This window comes from Hippocampus comes, unplaced genomic scaffold (genome assembly GCF_001891065.2).
Source record: "Hippocampus comes isolate QL1 unplaced genomic scaffold, H_comes_QL1_v1.1 scaffold376, whole genome shotgun sequence".
Lineage (NCBI taxonomy): Eukaryota > Metazoa > Chordata > Actinopteri > Syngnathiformes > Syngnathidae > Hippocampus > Hippocampus comes.
Window position 1 is genome coordinate 326,041 of NW_017805507.1, and position 14,693 is coordinate 340,733.

General features: G+C 43.7%; 1 protein-coding gene across 4 annotated transcripts; it reads right to left on the reverse strand.

The window, feature by feature from the left end:
* Positions 1 to 742: 742 nt before the first annotated feature.
* On the reverse strand, positions 743 to 14,146 carry ark2n (arkadia (rnf111) N-terminal like PKA signaling regulator 2n). 4 transcript variants are annotated; one of them, XM_019877630.1, is made up of 5 exons: positions 13,939 to 14,146; positions 11,431 to 12,266; positions 4,306 to 4,476; positions 3,803 to 3,914; positions 743 to 3,313 (listed from the first exon to the last, which is right to left on the reverse strand). In XM_019877630.1, the coding sequence occupies exons 2-5, from the start codon at positions 12,218 to 12,220 to the stop codon at positions 3,094 to 3,096; spliced, it is 1,293 nt and encodes a 430-aa protein (XP_019733189.1). In that variant the 5' UTR covers positions 12,221 to 12,266; positions 13,939 to 14,146; the 3' UTR covers positions 743 to 3,093. The 4 variants fall into 4 exon arrangements, with proteins under 4 accessions (XP_019733189.1, XP_019733188.1, XP_019733191.1 ...); XM_019877629.1 differs by lacking the exon at positions 13,939 to 14,146 and adding an exon at positions 13,040 to 13,248; XM_019877632.1 differs by lacking the exons at positions 4,306 to 4,476; positions 13,939 to 14,146 and adding an exon at positions 13,040 to 13,247.
* Positions 14,147 to 14,693: the final 547 nt, after the last annotated feature.

Here is a 14,693-nt window from a genome sequence, read left to right on the forward strand (position 1 = left end):
GTTGAGCAGAGTACTGCTGATTCTAGTATTTGATATCGTGGCGTCAAATCCTCTTTTGGTTTTCAACGCTTACTGGCCAAGGTATGCGCCTCCAAACTAGATGGAAGCTACCAAAAATTGGTGGGAGTGCATTTGACTATTTTACATTTTAGTGCGGCTCAAACAATTTATTTGAATCACTGCAGGAATGGCAAGAAAATACATTTGCAGAGGCAGTTTTGCGCTTCATTTTAAGCCTCACATTGTCCAAACTTTTTTTTTTTTTTTTTTTAAATGCGCTGGAACTAACATCCTAGCCATCATAGTCATATTAGCATACAGCTGATGTTGCGCCCTGAGGAATGAAAAGATGTGACTGAAGGGGACTTGGGATGCATAGCTCCATTCCTTCATTGTCCTCCTTTTGGAGCCCAACTCCATATGCCCTCCTCGCGGCAGGTGTCACGAGACAAACTCTGACCCCTGCGGGCTACTTTTTGTGAGCGAGGTTGTATTGTTGGCCGCAAGACTATTGAAGTCTAGACTACTAAAAGAATACAAGGGAGCTTTCGTCAAGTATTGTACACATTCTTCCTACTCTGACACAAGAGCATGCCCACACTAAACACGACATGTCTTAATATGAAACAAAAGGTCTAAAATCATTGTCCAAACAATCAGCGAAAAGACAAACGCGAGGACCGTTAATAAAAGCAGCACATAAGATTGTCATTAAATAACATTCTATTTATTGTTTTTTTTGTTTTAAATAGCCTCCTTTTTTTGTTCTACAGACATAAGTTAAAGGAAGATGTGGCAGAAGCAACATGTATAAACATTTTTTTTTTGTTAATTTAAAATACTGACATTAAAAACGCAACAGGAAGGAAAAGCTGAGGCGAAGTATGACATGAGTGAATGCACTTTCCCCGCCTTACAAGTGAACAATGCCCTCCACTTTGTATTTCAGCTAAAACTAAAAAAAACTAAAAATAAAAAAATAATAAAATAAAATAAAAACAGGATAACAGGATGCAAGAGGGGAAGATGTTATGTTAAAAGAACTGCTATTTGTGTGATATCGGGGAAACAAATGCATAGCATTTTGAATTTTAAAAAATATATAGAATCAGCTCATACAGCTGGCCAATGATGAAAAATTATTTTCATCTATTTTGGAGAAAATTCCAATGAATGCGATGAACACAAATGATTTACTTTGGTTTAAAAATCTTTGTGTAGGACTTTTTTTTCCCTTTCAATGACCAGCAGGGGTGTAACAGCATCATTTGACTATCTTCACACAACCTTTCGGAAACCAGAAACACAAAAGTTGGACAATTAATTGTCACTGGTATAAAAATAATAATAATAACAGCAGAGTGTCGAGGTGACAGGTCACACGCGACATGTTGCACATGTGGCCACACTCGCATTTACTATTAAAAGAATTATTGTATGGTTTAGAAAAAGTCAACTGTTTTGCTGGATAAAAGTCTTTCTTTTTTTTAAAGGAAAACTGTGTACATTTCAAGGCATCCAGGAGGACATGGAAGATATATTTTCTTACAGCCCCCTGCCCCCCATTCATTCAGATGAGTAAAAGAGTTAAAAAAAAAAAAAGAAGCCAGACTGGGACATTCACAAATGGGATATGACGTGTCCGATTTTTGTAACATGTTACGCTTGCATCTGAAGCAGAGCAGCACCAAAGTGAGAACCACCTACAGAAGCCTGAAGTCAAATAAGAATCCAGTGGTGCGACTTTCATCTATTCATCCATTCATTTAACCAGGCATGACCAATGGATGACAGAGGGTAGATTGGCATTTAGAAAAAAATAAAAAATAAACAGAAAAAAAACCTACACCGTAATCCGCGTATGATTCATTCTTTCCATTTTCAATTTGGGATCAAAAAATGAATTCCGGTAACCAAACTATATCCACACAGTTACTTGCGTATCACCTCACAATGGTTAAAAGAATAATAATTTAAAAATAAGGTGGTGTTGAAGTGATTTTCACAAAAGTCTACAAGCTCACATTGCGGTGTCCTGTGTGGACATGATTTGAAAATAATGCAATCAGAGAGACAAGCGTCAACGAAAGAATTCGGGCCCGACTTATTTAATGAATCAGCCCGTTTGAGCGCTTTTAAAAATCAACATTGGCCACAGTTTTGATGAATACATGTCGATATAGTCTTAATTTCTCATAAAATAGTAAATGCTGTTCAATGTTGTGCTAAGTTATTCGCAGTCTAAGCAATATCGTCTGTAGTTATGCTAAGCCTAGCCTAGCATTAGCTAACATCTTATAAGCCAGTCAGTAACTGCTTAAATAACACAGGGGTACAAAACATTTGACAGTTTAAAGTGTCTAATGCGTGTTAAGGTGCATTTAAAGAAGAGCGATAGGAAGGCAGAAGGGATGGAGTTCATTCAGTACTTGTCCTAAAAGCAAAAGTGGTTAACATGGTGGATATTGTACTGATTCGGACTGTTAGCGTTAGCGTATTTTTACGAATGCTTCTTACCAAACTTCTGGGTCATGAAAACCCCGCAAAATGATAAAAATAAAATTCTCTAAGTATTAATTTTTTTGTTTTTGGGGTCTGAGTATAAAATTGAAATATGAAAACCTGTGCATATTGTTGGATTTGGTGTTTAGTTAAAAAAAAAAGAAGAAAAAAAATCAGTCACACTTTCCTTTTCGATCACAAACTGAAAATGGAAAGAATGAATAACAAAGAGATCTTTTTTTATCTTTAGTAATGGAGCTAGCCAGGTGCCATGACGTGGCTTCGCTCTCCAAGCAGCAAAGTTATGGTTTTTCACTGTACGGCACACACTCACAGTCATCAGTTTGAGGGAGGGTATTGCTTTCATTAGAAGGTGATTCACCTTTACTCCTGCAACTCAAGTGCTGTGCTGTGTAACCACATCTACCAAAACAAACCAAAAAAAAAAAAATGTCAACAGAATGGTTTTCATTTACGATTGTTCAAAAACTGGTAAAAACAAACTCCGCGAAGGCAAACGTGACCACGAGGAAGAGTAAGGGTGTTTTCAGTGTGAAGGGTTTTTTTCCTTTTTTTTTTTGTTTTTTTTTGTTACGGTATGTGTTTGTGTCCGCTGCTCTCCTCATCCAGCGTGAGGTCGACCACCTCCGGCGGGGATACCCAACTGGACTGAGGTGAGACGCATGTCCACCTTTGTGGCGGGGGTTGTGTCGTCGTCATCGTCGTGTTGGCGGGAACCGATCGCTCCGCCGAGTGGTCGTCCTTCCACGACGATAAGCTCTTGATCACACCGCCGCAAGGGTGGGCGCATCTTTAACACACACAAAAAAAAAAAAAAAACTTTAGGGTGACCTGTGCACATTTGGATTTTCCTTTGGATTTGTTTTGGTGATTTCGCCACTCTTTCCTTCCTGGCTCGTTGCCAACACGCTTATTCAAAGTCGTGTGAGATTCAGTAAGATTAAAGAATGATCACTGCGAAGTTTAGAGGCAGATATTTTGCTTGGATTTTTTTTTTTTTTTTTTGGGGTCATAGAATTGAGTTATGGGATTAATGGTTTCAGCCCGACATTATTTACATCATACATTAACCCACCCTTTCAGGAACAGCGGTTACTACAGACGACAGCTTATCATGTTATCAGGTTACAGGGTGCATGAAAGTGTTAATTAAATCAAGTTTTTAACGGTGCAAACACTTTGACCGCCTTGGCATGATTGCCTGAGAGAACACTGTTTCCCACTAGAGGGTTAAAAAAAAAAAAAAAAACACACCACAAGTCAACTTGCGCGTGCTTACCGAGCGTTCTCCTGCACGCCCACAATCTCCACCTCACTGTCCGAGGACGCGATGCTGATCTGGACCTTGTGTTGACGGCCATCCTTGTGCGACATCTCCACCGCAGCGTGGCCTGAGGCAAAAAAAAAAACAAGAAAAAACAAAAACGAGCACAAATCATCACATTGTGGAGAGCAAAGGGGCAGGGCCTCAGGTCTTGGAGCTGCTGAAGACACAATGATGAGTCAAGGACACGTGAGTGTGCATGTGGGTAGTAAAAGGCAGCTGGTAAAAGGAAGAGTCACGCCAGACAAAAATCCTAATTGTGGACTTCGTTTACGGCACCCCCCCACCCTAACAACACCTTATTAAATTCTGCAGGGAGAAAGTACCAGAGAGGCAGCAGAGTGAGACGTCTTGCCAAGACGGACCCAAAGAAAGCTCAAAAGTCCAGTTTTGACTGAAGAGGAGGAGCAGGAGGAAGGAGAAAAAAAAAAAAAGTCCGCCGGGGGTTTGGAACTGACCTGCCACGGAGCTCAGAGCTCTTATACACCCGGAGCGAGGTGCCATATCCTGGCCTCTGAGTGTTTCTAGCTCGCGCTTTATCACGCTGGGCCGGACTTTCTCCACTTTCATACTCTCCTGGTTAGAATCAGTGTCTGAAATATCATAGTGACCCACTACTGGAGGCCCGTCTGCGGAGGACAGAGAGAACACTTCATTATTCAAAACATGGCTTGGAACAGAGGGATTTGGCTGCAATTAGTTGAAGACCCCACCGCCAAGAAAGACCGAATGACTTCAGCCTCCGCCAGTCTTTTTTTTTTTCTTTTTCTCATTGTTTTTTTCCATTAGGTGGCTCTGTAGTCAACAGTACCAACAATAAAATGGGTCGTAAAAGGGGTACAGTAGTATCAGAGCTGTACAAGAGCAAGGTCAGCTATTAAAAAAAAAAAAAAAAAAAAAAAAGGAAAAATCCCAACCTTTATTCGTGTTGCTATTCTGGATGAATGGTATTTTTTTTTTTTGTAATGTGCAATTTTTTTTGTCTTCTGTGGAAGCATCAGAGCTATAATGGCAGTGGAACAAAGACACGCGGTCTGTTATGCTTCCCTCCAGATACTGGCTGATAGCGGTCATTTAATTGATGAATGACGGGTGATCGCGGAAACCACCGGAACAATAAATATCTCGCTTTGCGGGGGTCCGAGCTCAGAGGAAAATAGATAAATGCTCTTTTTGCAATTTGCCTTTGCCAGAAACGCGGCGTTGTCATGTTTGCGTGACATAATACACCCTTGACAGTCGCTTTTTTTTTTTTTGGTTTTGTTTTTATTCGCATTTATTTCGCTTGAAATAACAGCCACTCACATAAAAACGACACTGGAATACAGTAGATACAAAACGCGTCCAAAGAATCTTTTTTTTTTTCCTCTCTTTTCTCAGATGAAAACCAAAACAGCAGCTGGGTAATAAAAGGCCAAACAAAACAAGAACATTTGTTCTACCCTGGAAATTGGACGCAACAAAAACAATACACCCTGCTGACGACTCTGTGTGTGCGTGTGTGTGTCTTGTGAAGAACCTCTGAATAGCTATCAGAGAAAGAAAAATTCTGCCAAGAAAAGGCCAGATAAGGAAAAAAAAAACCACATACTGCTATTGTCTCTTTGGCAGACAACAAAATGTCCTTCGTGGTATTTTAAATGCACAAGCGAGAGAAAACACACTCAATGCACACACTCTGGAAGAAGGGGGAGGGGGGGGGGAGTGCAACGCTGATGCGTCAGAAGCGATGCTAAACCTGGCACGCTGGCATGCTTCATGGTGGCAACTCTGCATTTCACATTCCACACTTAATAGAACTTGCATGCAAAACACCCGACACTGCCAAAAGAAAAAAAAAAAACATGCTCGCATCCGAGCTATAAATATGATTCCTTCATGCTGCTTTAAACCGTCACGTTAGGTCACCGGCGATCAAATGAGCCCTCGGATTAGTTTTAGGAGGTGGTAAACATTGTCATGCTCTGTCCTGCTGCCGGGAGGCATCAAGCCGTATTTAGGGCCATGCTGAAAACAAACGAGAAACATATACTATGAGAATGAAGGCGGAGAGCTACAGTACGAGAATAACGTGGAAATCATTCTGAGAGAAGTTGTAATCAAGGAGGAAAAAGTCGATTATCGCGAAGAAAAAAAAATGTCATCAAGACTTAAGTGCTCATTTTACAAGGTAAAGAAAAGCAGTGAGAAGACAGCAGTGCTTTTGAGAAGAAAGTCGTAATGGCGCATAACTAAAAGTAACATTCAAAGACAAGTCTGGAGAAAAGGTGGAAATATTGCATGGGGGGAAAAAAAAAGTTCTCGTCAGAAACGGAATTTTGGCAGCCTAAGGTCAAGTAAGACTGCTGTAATGTGACTTAAGTTGGACTTCATGAAAAAAAAAGAGCCCTGTTTTAATAGTGCAACAAAAGTCAGAACACCGTAATTTTGCAAGACCGTTGCCATATTGCAAGAATGTCATTTCACTGCACTAAAGTCTGAATTTAAAAGCGAAAGTAAAAATGAGGGGAAAAAAAGTCATAATATTGGCAGAAAAGGTTGTTCGACTAAAAGACGGCAATTTGGCCCACGGCGGCCGTAGTATCCTCGCTTGCGTCGAGTGGGAATCCTCTTCTCGCGCAATTACAACTTGATCATGGAAATCTTTCAATGCGAGACTCCCAATATCACAACTTCATTCTCGTAACGCTGCTATTTCGTCCTTGAGATTGATTTTATTTCATGTGGCCCTAATATTCGGTTGGTCTGCACTCTGTTCCAGTCACAAGTAAACGGTCCATTTCAGTCGAAACGTGTCCCTTTTAACAGCAAAGACCAAACTGACAAAAACAGCGCAAATAACAAAAAAATTAAAATAAATCATAAGAATTAAAAAGACAAAATTTGAGGCTTTTAGCACTGTGTCTTAAGATGAGACACTGTTAATATCAGTAGGGAGTACTCACATGTAGCTCTCTCCCCAGTTAACTGCACACCAAGGGCAGTAGTAGCAGCGACTATGACCCCCAATCCCCCCCAACTTAAAAAAACAAACAAACCCAAAAAAACAAGCAAAAACGTAAACGCCTCAAATCTAATAATACAAAAGTATAGTTGAAAAGGCAAAACGACTTGTGATTCAGTCTCCATTTGGATTTGCATGCGTCAAATCTGCGGCTGGTGGTTCGGAAAGCTCCGCCACGCCAATAAAGGGCCGTCACGAGACGTACGCACGCTGTAAACGTTATGAAAGGTTATATATATGAACACTACGAGGAGGCCGGCGGGACTGCTGAATGACAAGGCACCGTGCTATTCTGCTGCCGTTCCTCCCTGCCCGTGTGGATGAGAATATGGCGGCTGTGTGTTTTTTTTTTTTTTTTTGTAAGAATGCCACAATCGGCCGCGCCAGGGGGCATCTGGAGGGGAGAGGAAAACATACAGGTGGGCAAGGGGCCCAGAAACCTGCGTGTGTGTGTGTGTGTGTGTGGTTGTAGTTTCAAGACCCCGCCAAAATATGATTGCAGTGAAAGTTTGGGGTGTTTCGTAACAGTTCATGAGGTTTGACAGTGGTGCCTTGAAATACATGTGACAAGTGACTTCTGAGGGCCCCCCCCCCTGCAAAAAAAGAGGCATTAAGCGTTGTAATGTAATTCTGTCAAATAAGCATAAAAAACAAAACAAAACAATGACGTGTATTACAAACCACATAGCTTTCTTTGCCTTAAGTCTGACTGACTTGGCTCAATGCTAACAAAATACGCAAAACACCTTCGACAAGCGAATAAATAGCATCGGTGTTGTAACTTCTGTAAGCAACGGATATTTGAACATAAAACAGGGGAGCAAAGCTGTAACAGTACTCACAGGCAGATCCATTCTGTATCTTCTGCGAAAAATGAGTACGTTTACTGCAGCTTATTGAGGATTTGGGACCGGCTCCGTGTATTTGCACGACCTAATTACTGTCACAATCACGATCAATTAATCATGATGCCATTTTGTTTTCTTCACATTTCATGACATTTTCATTGTACCTATTTATTAAGTGCAATATTTTTGAGAGCCATCTTTCCTCCTTAAAAAGTGGCATTTTTTAAAAAAATTCATTTAATTGGGGGAAGACGATTTGAGATTTGAGTAAAGGTACGAGCGTGACCGCAAAAAGTGCACTCATGTTTTTAACGGCGCCACTGTAGTCCGAAGTCTCACAGTATGTAGCGGCTATATTTTTTCGAAGAATGACACCATCGGCTAGTTTGAGAAAAAGGGGGAAATACACACAGGAAGCCATTGCGCCTTTTTGGGGAGCTGCTTTTATGGAAACAAAAAAACAAAAAAACAAAAAAAAAATAGTAATAATGATACATCAAAAGTAGATCGAGTGTTTTGGTGGGGAAACAAGAGTAGCCCTGACTCGGCAATTTACGGCGGGATGCACAAGGTCCGTGCAGATTTGCAAATATTCCCAAGTCTCACAGTGATTCAATGCCAGCAGGAAATGCCGTGGTCATCCGGGCGTGTAGTACTGCCGTGATACTAACTTCCACGCGGGTGAAATCACAGTTCGAAGTTGCGTCTAAACATTCAAGAGACCAGGATCCGCGACGCCCAGGTTTCCATTCTGAGTGACCGCTTCAGGTAGGATGTTGTTGTTGTTGTTGACGGGAGCGTCGGCGGCGGGGTTGTTGCCGCTCGCGCGCGCCAACATGTAGGCGGCCATCGTTTCCGCGGACTCGGACGACGGCAAGAAAGAACTAGCGGGCGAAGGTCGGGCTCCCTGGGGCGGCGGCGGGTTCTGCTGCTGCCCGCCCTCGGGGGCGTCGCTCGAGCGCTTGGACGAGTCGTCCGAGTCGAGGTGCGCGAGCTTTTCCATCCAGACGCGGAAGCGCTCTTCGGTCTGGCGCTGCATGACGGCGAAGCGCGTCATGGCCTCCTCCAGCACGCTGCTGATGCCGTTCCTGTCCCACGCGCCGCTGTCCAGCAGCCCGTGAATGTGGGCGCCCACTCTGGATCTCTCCGACGCACGTCTGAAGCCAGCTTGAAAGACATTGAGGCCAAGGCTTAAGAACAGACAGTGGTAGTGGATTCATGCTTCCTGAGTGGATTTTTTTTTTTTAAAATTCAAGAGAGAATGACACTTCGCTTTCTTGTTTTACGTGCAGATCAGAACTTTCATGCTGATGGACTACATCATGCAGTCGGTGTTTGAAGATGTTGAAAAATACTGAAATGGTTGACGTCTTCCCTTCCTGCGGATCATTGATGGTTGGGCTTTGGGGGACCGTTTTGCGGCCTACGCGCTAATCTGTGAGACTCGGGACGCAAACAGAGAACCGTCTACTATTTACGAGCTGGAATTGCAAAGATGACGCAAGGTTAGAAGAGGACGAAACAGCTGTTTGGATGAGGAAAATAAAACAAAACAAATGGTGTCACATATCACATGCCAAGTTTCCAAGATCACTCAAGAACCAACGTTGACATAATTGGAGCGGAAAGTGATCACGAGTGACCCAAAACCAGTTATCTAGACTTCCAGAGCTAGTCTTATCTCGGATCTATGGAAATAAAAAAAACCATCCAAGAGTAAAAGCACAACTCCATACCATATTTTTCATACACTGCAGTCCACAGGTAAAAACTGTATTTCCTCCAATAGTGGCCTCTGCCCCGATAGAATAAAGCGTCGCACGCCAAGAGGACAACTTCTTTATAAAAAAATAAATAAATTGGCGATGCCACTTTTCATGTCGTGGTTGATCTTCACCACCACAAAACACTGAGGCAGACGTGGCATCAGTAAAGATGAAGCTGAGGGTGGAGTTTCAAGAGAAAGAGCCACAGTACAGGCACACAACATGACTGACTGAGAGGAGAAGCAGGGTTCAAGGAGGAACCAATGGCACCTTGATCATGATGGTTAAAAAATAAATACATTTAAAAAAAAAACATTAAAACCAAGGATTGCAAAAAAAAAACTGGTTTTGTAGAGCGTCATTCCGGCCCGTGTTGTACTGTCGTTGTGTTGAATGTGTATCTTTAAGGGGCGTGGCCTCGTGAGTCATGTCAAGAGCTTGAGTTGAGTTCAGTGTACTGTATACGCTATTTCGACAAGTCTACTCACCGGAGGTTGGTTTCCAAAACCAGAGGGAGCAAATGAAGCAATGCGCAAAATACGTCTATGGTCGGTGCGCCCCAAAAAAACGGGCCGACGCAAGAAAACTGTTTTATCATTGGAAAAACTACGACCACCCAAGTATGAAAATGCCAGCAGAGTCTCCACACGGAGCATTAGCAATTTTCGCCATTATTAACGAGCAGCGCAGCCATCGGACCCAAGCGGCAACATATCGTGTCGACTTTTGAACATTTACATTCCGCTGCCGTCGGGGTGGAACCTCCTTTGTCACAATTTGGTGAAAATTCATCTTTCATATTTTCGGTCAGACCACACATGCGCGTGCTATTTTTTTACAACTAGCTGGCCAACCTCGTCGGGTTGAAAACGGCTTGCTCTCTTTGATGATGCACTGTGACTTGTGGAACAAACATTGAACCGCGTGTTTAGTCGCTCAGCAACTGTAATTAAAGTAGATAAACCGTCTCTTGTTAATTTATGCTTCATTTTCCTCCATTTTAGATCGATGTGTGAATGGGAAGACGACCTTGGAAAAATAATAGCATATCAAATTGCAATATTGAGAGGAGAAAAAAAAACAAAACCCGCAACTGGGTTATTTTTGAAAATTGTCCAGCACAATTTCTAAGTCAAGGTCATGCTTTACAGTAGATGTGAAATATGCATTTCATCGCTTACCCGCCATGCAAATAAACACCTTTGTCATGAACAGACACCTCTCAACACGAGAAAATAAAGCCAACGCTGCGACGACATGACGAATTACGGGAAATTTGGAAGGAGTATAATGTACACAAAAGAATAAGAGGAGAAAAAAAAAAAAAAAGAAAATATATATGACACGGTATAACAGGCCACCTTTGGCTAAGCCTCGTATACACCAATAGCGTGACCTTTAAATGAATCTATTAACACCTTTCCACCTGCACGCTGAGGCCAAACAAGGCGTCTGGGGCTCAGACTCGCTTCGCGTTGAGCTAACACAAGCAAGTGGCATCTATTTACAGCAAACGGCCCGCTCGCTCGACTGCGGCTCGCATACGACGTGGATGACAACTGTTGCTTCCAACAAATTAAGACCCTGTGAGGTGTAGACGCAGCATGCACGGCGCGCGTTTTGACCGCCGGTGGTCCGACAGTAACACTGACAGAGGACAAATGGATGGCCACAACTTTCTAGCGGGGAGACTCGATGACATGATGTGAGTGAGGAAAAACAACAGGTGACTGATCAAATGAAAAAGATAAAGCTTGGGTTTGACACGACCAAAACTTTTCGATGAACCCAGTGACATGTTTTCACTAGTTATGGCATATGAGAAATGTTACATCATGCACTGCTCTACGGGATAGGTTCAATTTAAAAGTCCTTTTCAGGGACTTTAAAGCTGAACTGTGGCCATTGAGCACAAAGATTTGCCCAACCCTGAGAAAAGCTCTCCCGGCGGGGAGGCAGATTTACCTGGAATATCGGTCTTGATTGTCTTGCTGCCTCCGGAAGTGTCGTCGTCGTCGTCGTCAGAGGAGCTGGTGCTGGAATCGCACGTGAGCTCGCTGTCGCTGGTACTGCTGTCCTGCAGCAGGTTGTACTTCTTCCGTGCCGCCGCCTCACGCTTCTGACGCAGCAGGCGCATGCGCTCCTTGTGTTTCTGGCTGCGGTGGCCTTTCACCTTGGCTTGCTTGCCATTGAGCTGCTTCTCGGGCCCACTCGCTCCCGCGGGCTGACAGCGGTTCTTTTTTGCCGCCATTGCATTGGGCGGCGCCTCGCTCTCCGAACGCGATCGTCTGGATTTCCTCCCACTGGTTTGCCGATCTACTTCCTTGGCGGGGTCCGCTTCCATTTTAGTTTCCGTCTCCTCTCCGGCACCTTCAGCACATGAGGAAAGTGTGTCCGAGTCTGCCAAGTGGCCGCTCGATGAGGGGGAGAGCATGCACGGGTTGGAGGAGTCGCTTTCATAGATGTGACGAGAGGCCGGTTTCTCGCTCCCCGTGGAGGCCTGCTGCGACTCGGGCGAGTCTCTGCGGAGCTCCTTCATCAAACAGGGCATGGAGAGGAGACTCTGCTCACCCTCCGTGTACAAGGGGCTGTCATCCTCCTTTTCCCTTGCTGGGGAGCTGGTACTCGTGGTGGTCTCGGTTTTTAGATGTTCATCTTGGACAGACGTGGTGGCTGATTGTGCTTCGTCGAGGCGCTCAGAGGGACACTCTGCATCAACAAATTCCTCTGCCTTCTCCGAATCAGCCATCTTCATGCTCGTTCCAACAAATGTGGACCAAGGTGCCTTGACAGGCACTCACCTACAGAGGAAAAAGAGGATGCGTCATCAATATCAACGATGTGCTACAACAACAAATTATAAATCAAGCAATTAGAAGTGAAGGCATTTTATTGTGTACATTTTCACAAATCACAGTTGAGCAACTTCTATAGTAACGTTCAAGGATGCTTAAGAACTTTTAACTGCTAGCGGTTGTTTAAAAATTTAAAGTGTGTTAGCAGAGTAGTCAACATAAAGTACAAGTGCCCAACCAAGGCTAAAGAGTTGTTTGGAAAAAAAAAAAAGTACGTTTTGTAGCACTCTAAACAACAACTCATTTCATCAGAAGTCATGCACTGACTTCTAACGGTAGAAACGAAATTTAATTTGGGTTTTGAAATTCTCATGAGCCGCCGGCATGTCAATCAGTCTCGGTGTATATTTGTAAATGCCCACAAAATCTTCCCATGGCCACATTAAGCCGGGCGAGCAACCCAAGACGTCAACGTGTGCCAGAATGAATGACTTAGCTAGTTGCTGCCTGTGGCTCGCTCGGCAGTTAGCCAACCAACCAACTGAAGCTAACGATGGCTAGCTAGAAGCTACGCAACGAAAGCTAAGCACGGTTCCGAAGCTGCACAATAATTTGGCAAATGAAAAAATAAATCACCGAAGAATATTCAGCGTGCGATGCCACTGCACACGTAACAGCTGCGACATCAAATGCAACAGAGGCATTCCAGGCGAGACCCAAGATGCAGCCAACTTAGCTCAGACAAGCTAACTTAGCAGTCAACTGCGACAGTTACTTACCACGGTGTTAACGAGCTCCTTTCCCCGGCGCCAGACTCCTCAACATCTTCGTGCGTTTATTCCCCGCAAAGCGCCGTTCGTTAAACCGTAAAAAACCTGACAAACCTTGGGTATGAATGTATTTTGTGGCGCAGCGCGCTCGCCCCTTCGCGAGCGCTTTGGTGGTGTAGCATTTAGCCGTTAGCTAAATGTTTATTTTAAAATGTCTGCGTCGGCCTTACAAAGCAGAAACGTCACTTCCAGGTCGCTGGTGGGGAACGAGCGTCCTCGTGTGTGTGGAGGTACACACTGCACAAATTGTGGCCATAATTTGTTCTCAAGATTTTAAAGACAAGTGTGATCATCAGGAATGAACATTGTAGATATAAGCCTCTTTCTGACTACTTGGTCTGACATTTTTGTAGCACTCTAAACAACAACTCATTTCATCAGAAGTCATGCACTGACTTCTAACGGTAGAAACGAAATTTAATTTGGGTTTTGAAATTCTCATGAGCCGCCGGCATGTCAATCAGTCTCGGTGTATATTTGTAAATGCCCACAAAATCTTCCCATGGCCACATTAAGCCGGGCGAGCAACCCAAGACGTCAACGTGTGCCAGAATGAATGACTTAGCTAGTTGCTGCCTGTGGCTCGCTCGGCAGTTAGCCAACCAACCAACTGAAGCTAACGATGGCTAGCTAGAAGCTACGCAACGAAAGCTAAGCACGGTTCCGAAGCTGCACAATAATTTGGCAAATGAAAAAATAAATCACCGAAGAATATTCAGCGTGCGATGCCACTGCACACGTAACAGCTGCGACATCAAATGCAACAGAGGCATTCCAGGCGAGACCCAAGATGCAGCCAACTTAGCTCAGACAAGCTAACTTAGCAGTCAACTGCGACAGTTACTTACCACGGTGTTAACGAGCTCCTTTCCCCGGCGCCAGACTCCTCAACATCTTCGTGCGTTTATTCCCCGCAAAGCGCCGTTCGTTAAACCGTAAAAAACCTGACAAACCTTGGGTATGAATGTATTTTGTGGCGCAGCGCGCTCGCCCCTTCGCGAGCGCTTTGGTGGTGTAGCATTTAGCCGTTAGCTAAATGTTTATTTTAAAATGTCTGCGTCGGCCTTACAAAGCAGAAACGTCACTTCCAGGTCGCTGGTGGGGAACGAGCGTCCTCGTGTGTGTGGAGGTACACACTGCACAAATTGTGGCCATAATTTGTTCTCAAGATTTTAAAGACAAGTGTGATCATCAGGAATGAACATTGTAGATATAAGCCTCTTTCTGACTACTTGGTCTGACATTTTTAATGACAGGAATTTTCATTCAAGATATCTGTAACGTTACATTACGTTACATTCCAGACAGAGTCAGAAGGGGCTGCATTTTGTGTCCTTTATAGATCTGCTCAGCTGCAGTAAACATTTTTATTTTCAAAAACTAATCGTGGGCCATGGTGACCCTCTAACGAAAGAGGCCGACAGCAAAAGGAAACATCTATAACTTGAATAACGATGAGTGAGACGCGTGTTCACGACGTATAAACCCCCGCTACACGGTTATCAGTCTTTGCACATTTCCCCCCAGTGATTATTTCAAAACAAAACCTCTGAATTCACAAAACAGGACTTTCTATCTATCTGAACACACGTCTGTTGCCGGG

Coding starts and splice junctions, on each gene's coding strand:
- ark2n (XM_019877630.1), bottom strand. CDS start 12,220: ATGAAGATGGCTGATTCGGAGAAGGCAGAGGAATTTGTTGATGCAGAG. Junction 3,915..4,305: donor AGCTCTGAGCTCCGTGGCAG/GTCAGTTCCAAA, acceptor TTTTTGCCTCAG/GCCACGCTGCGGTGGAGATG. Junction 3,314..3,802: donor GGCGTGCAGGAGAACGCTCG/GTAAGCACGCGC, acceptor TGTGTGTTAAAG/ATGCGCCCACCCTTGCGGCG.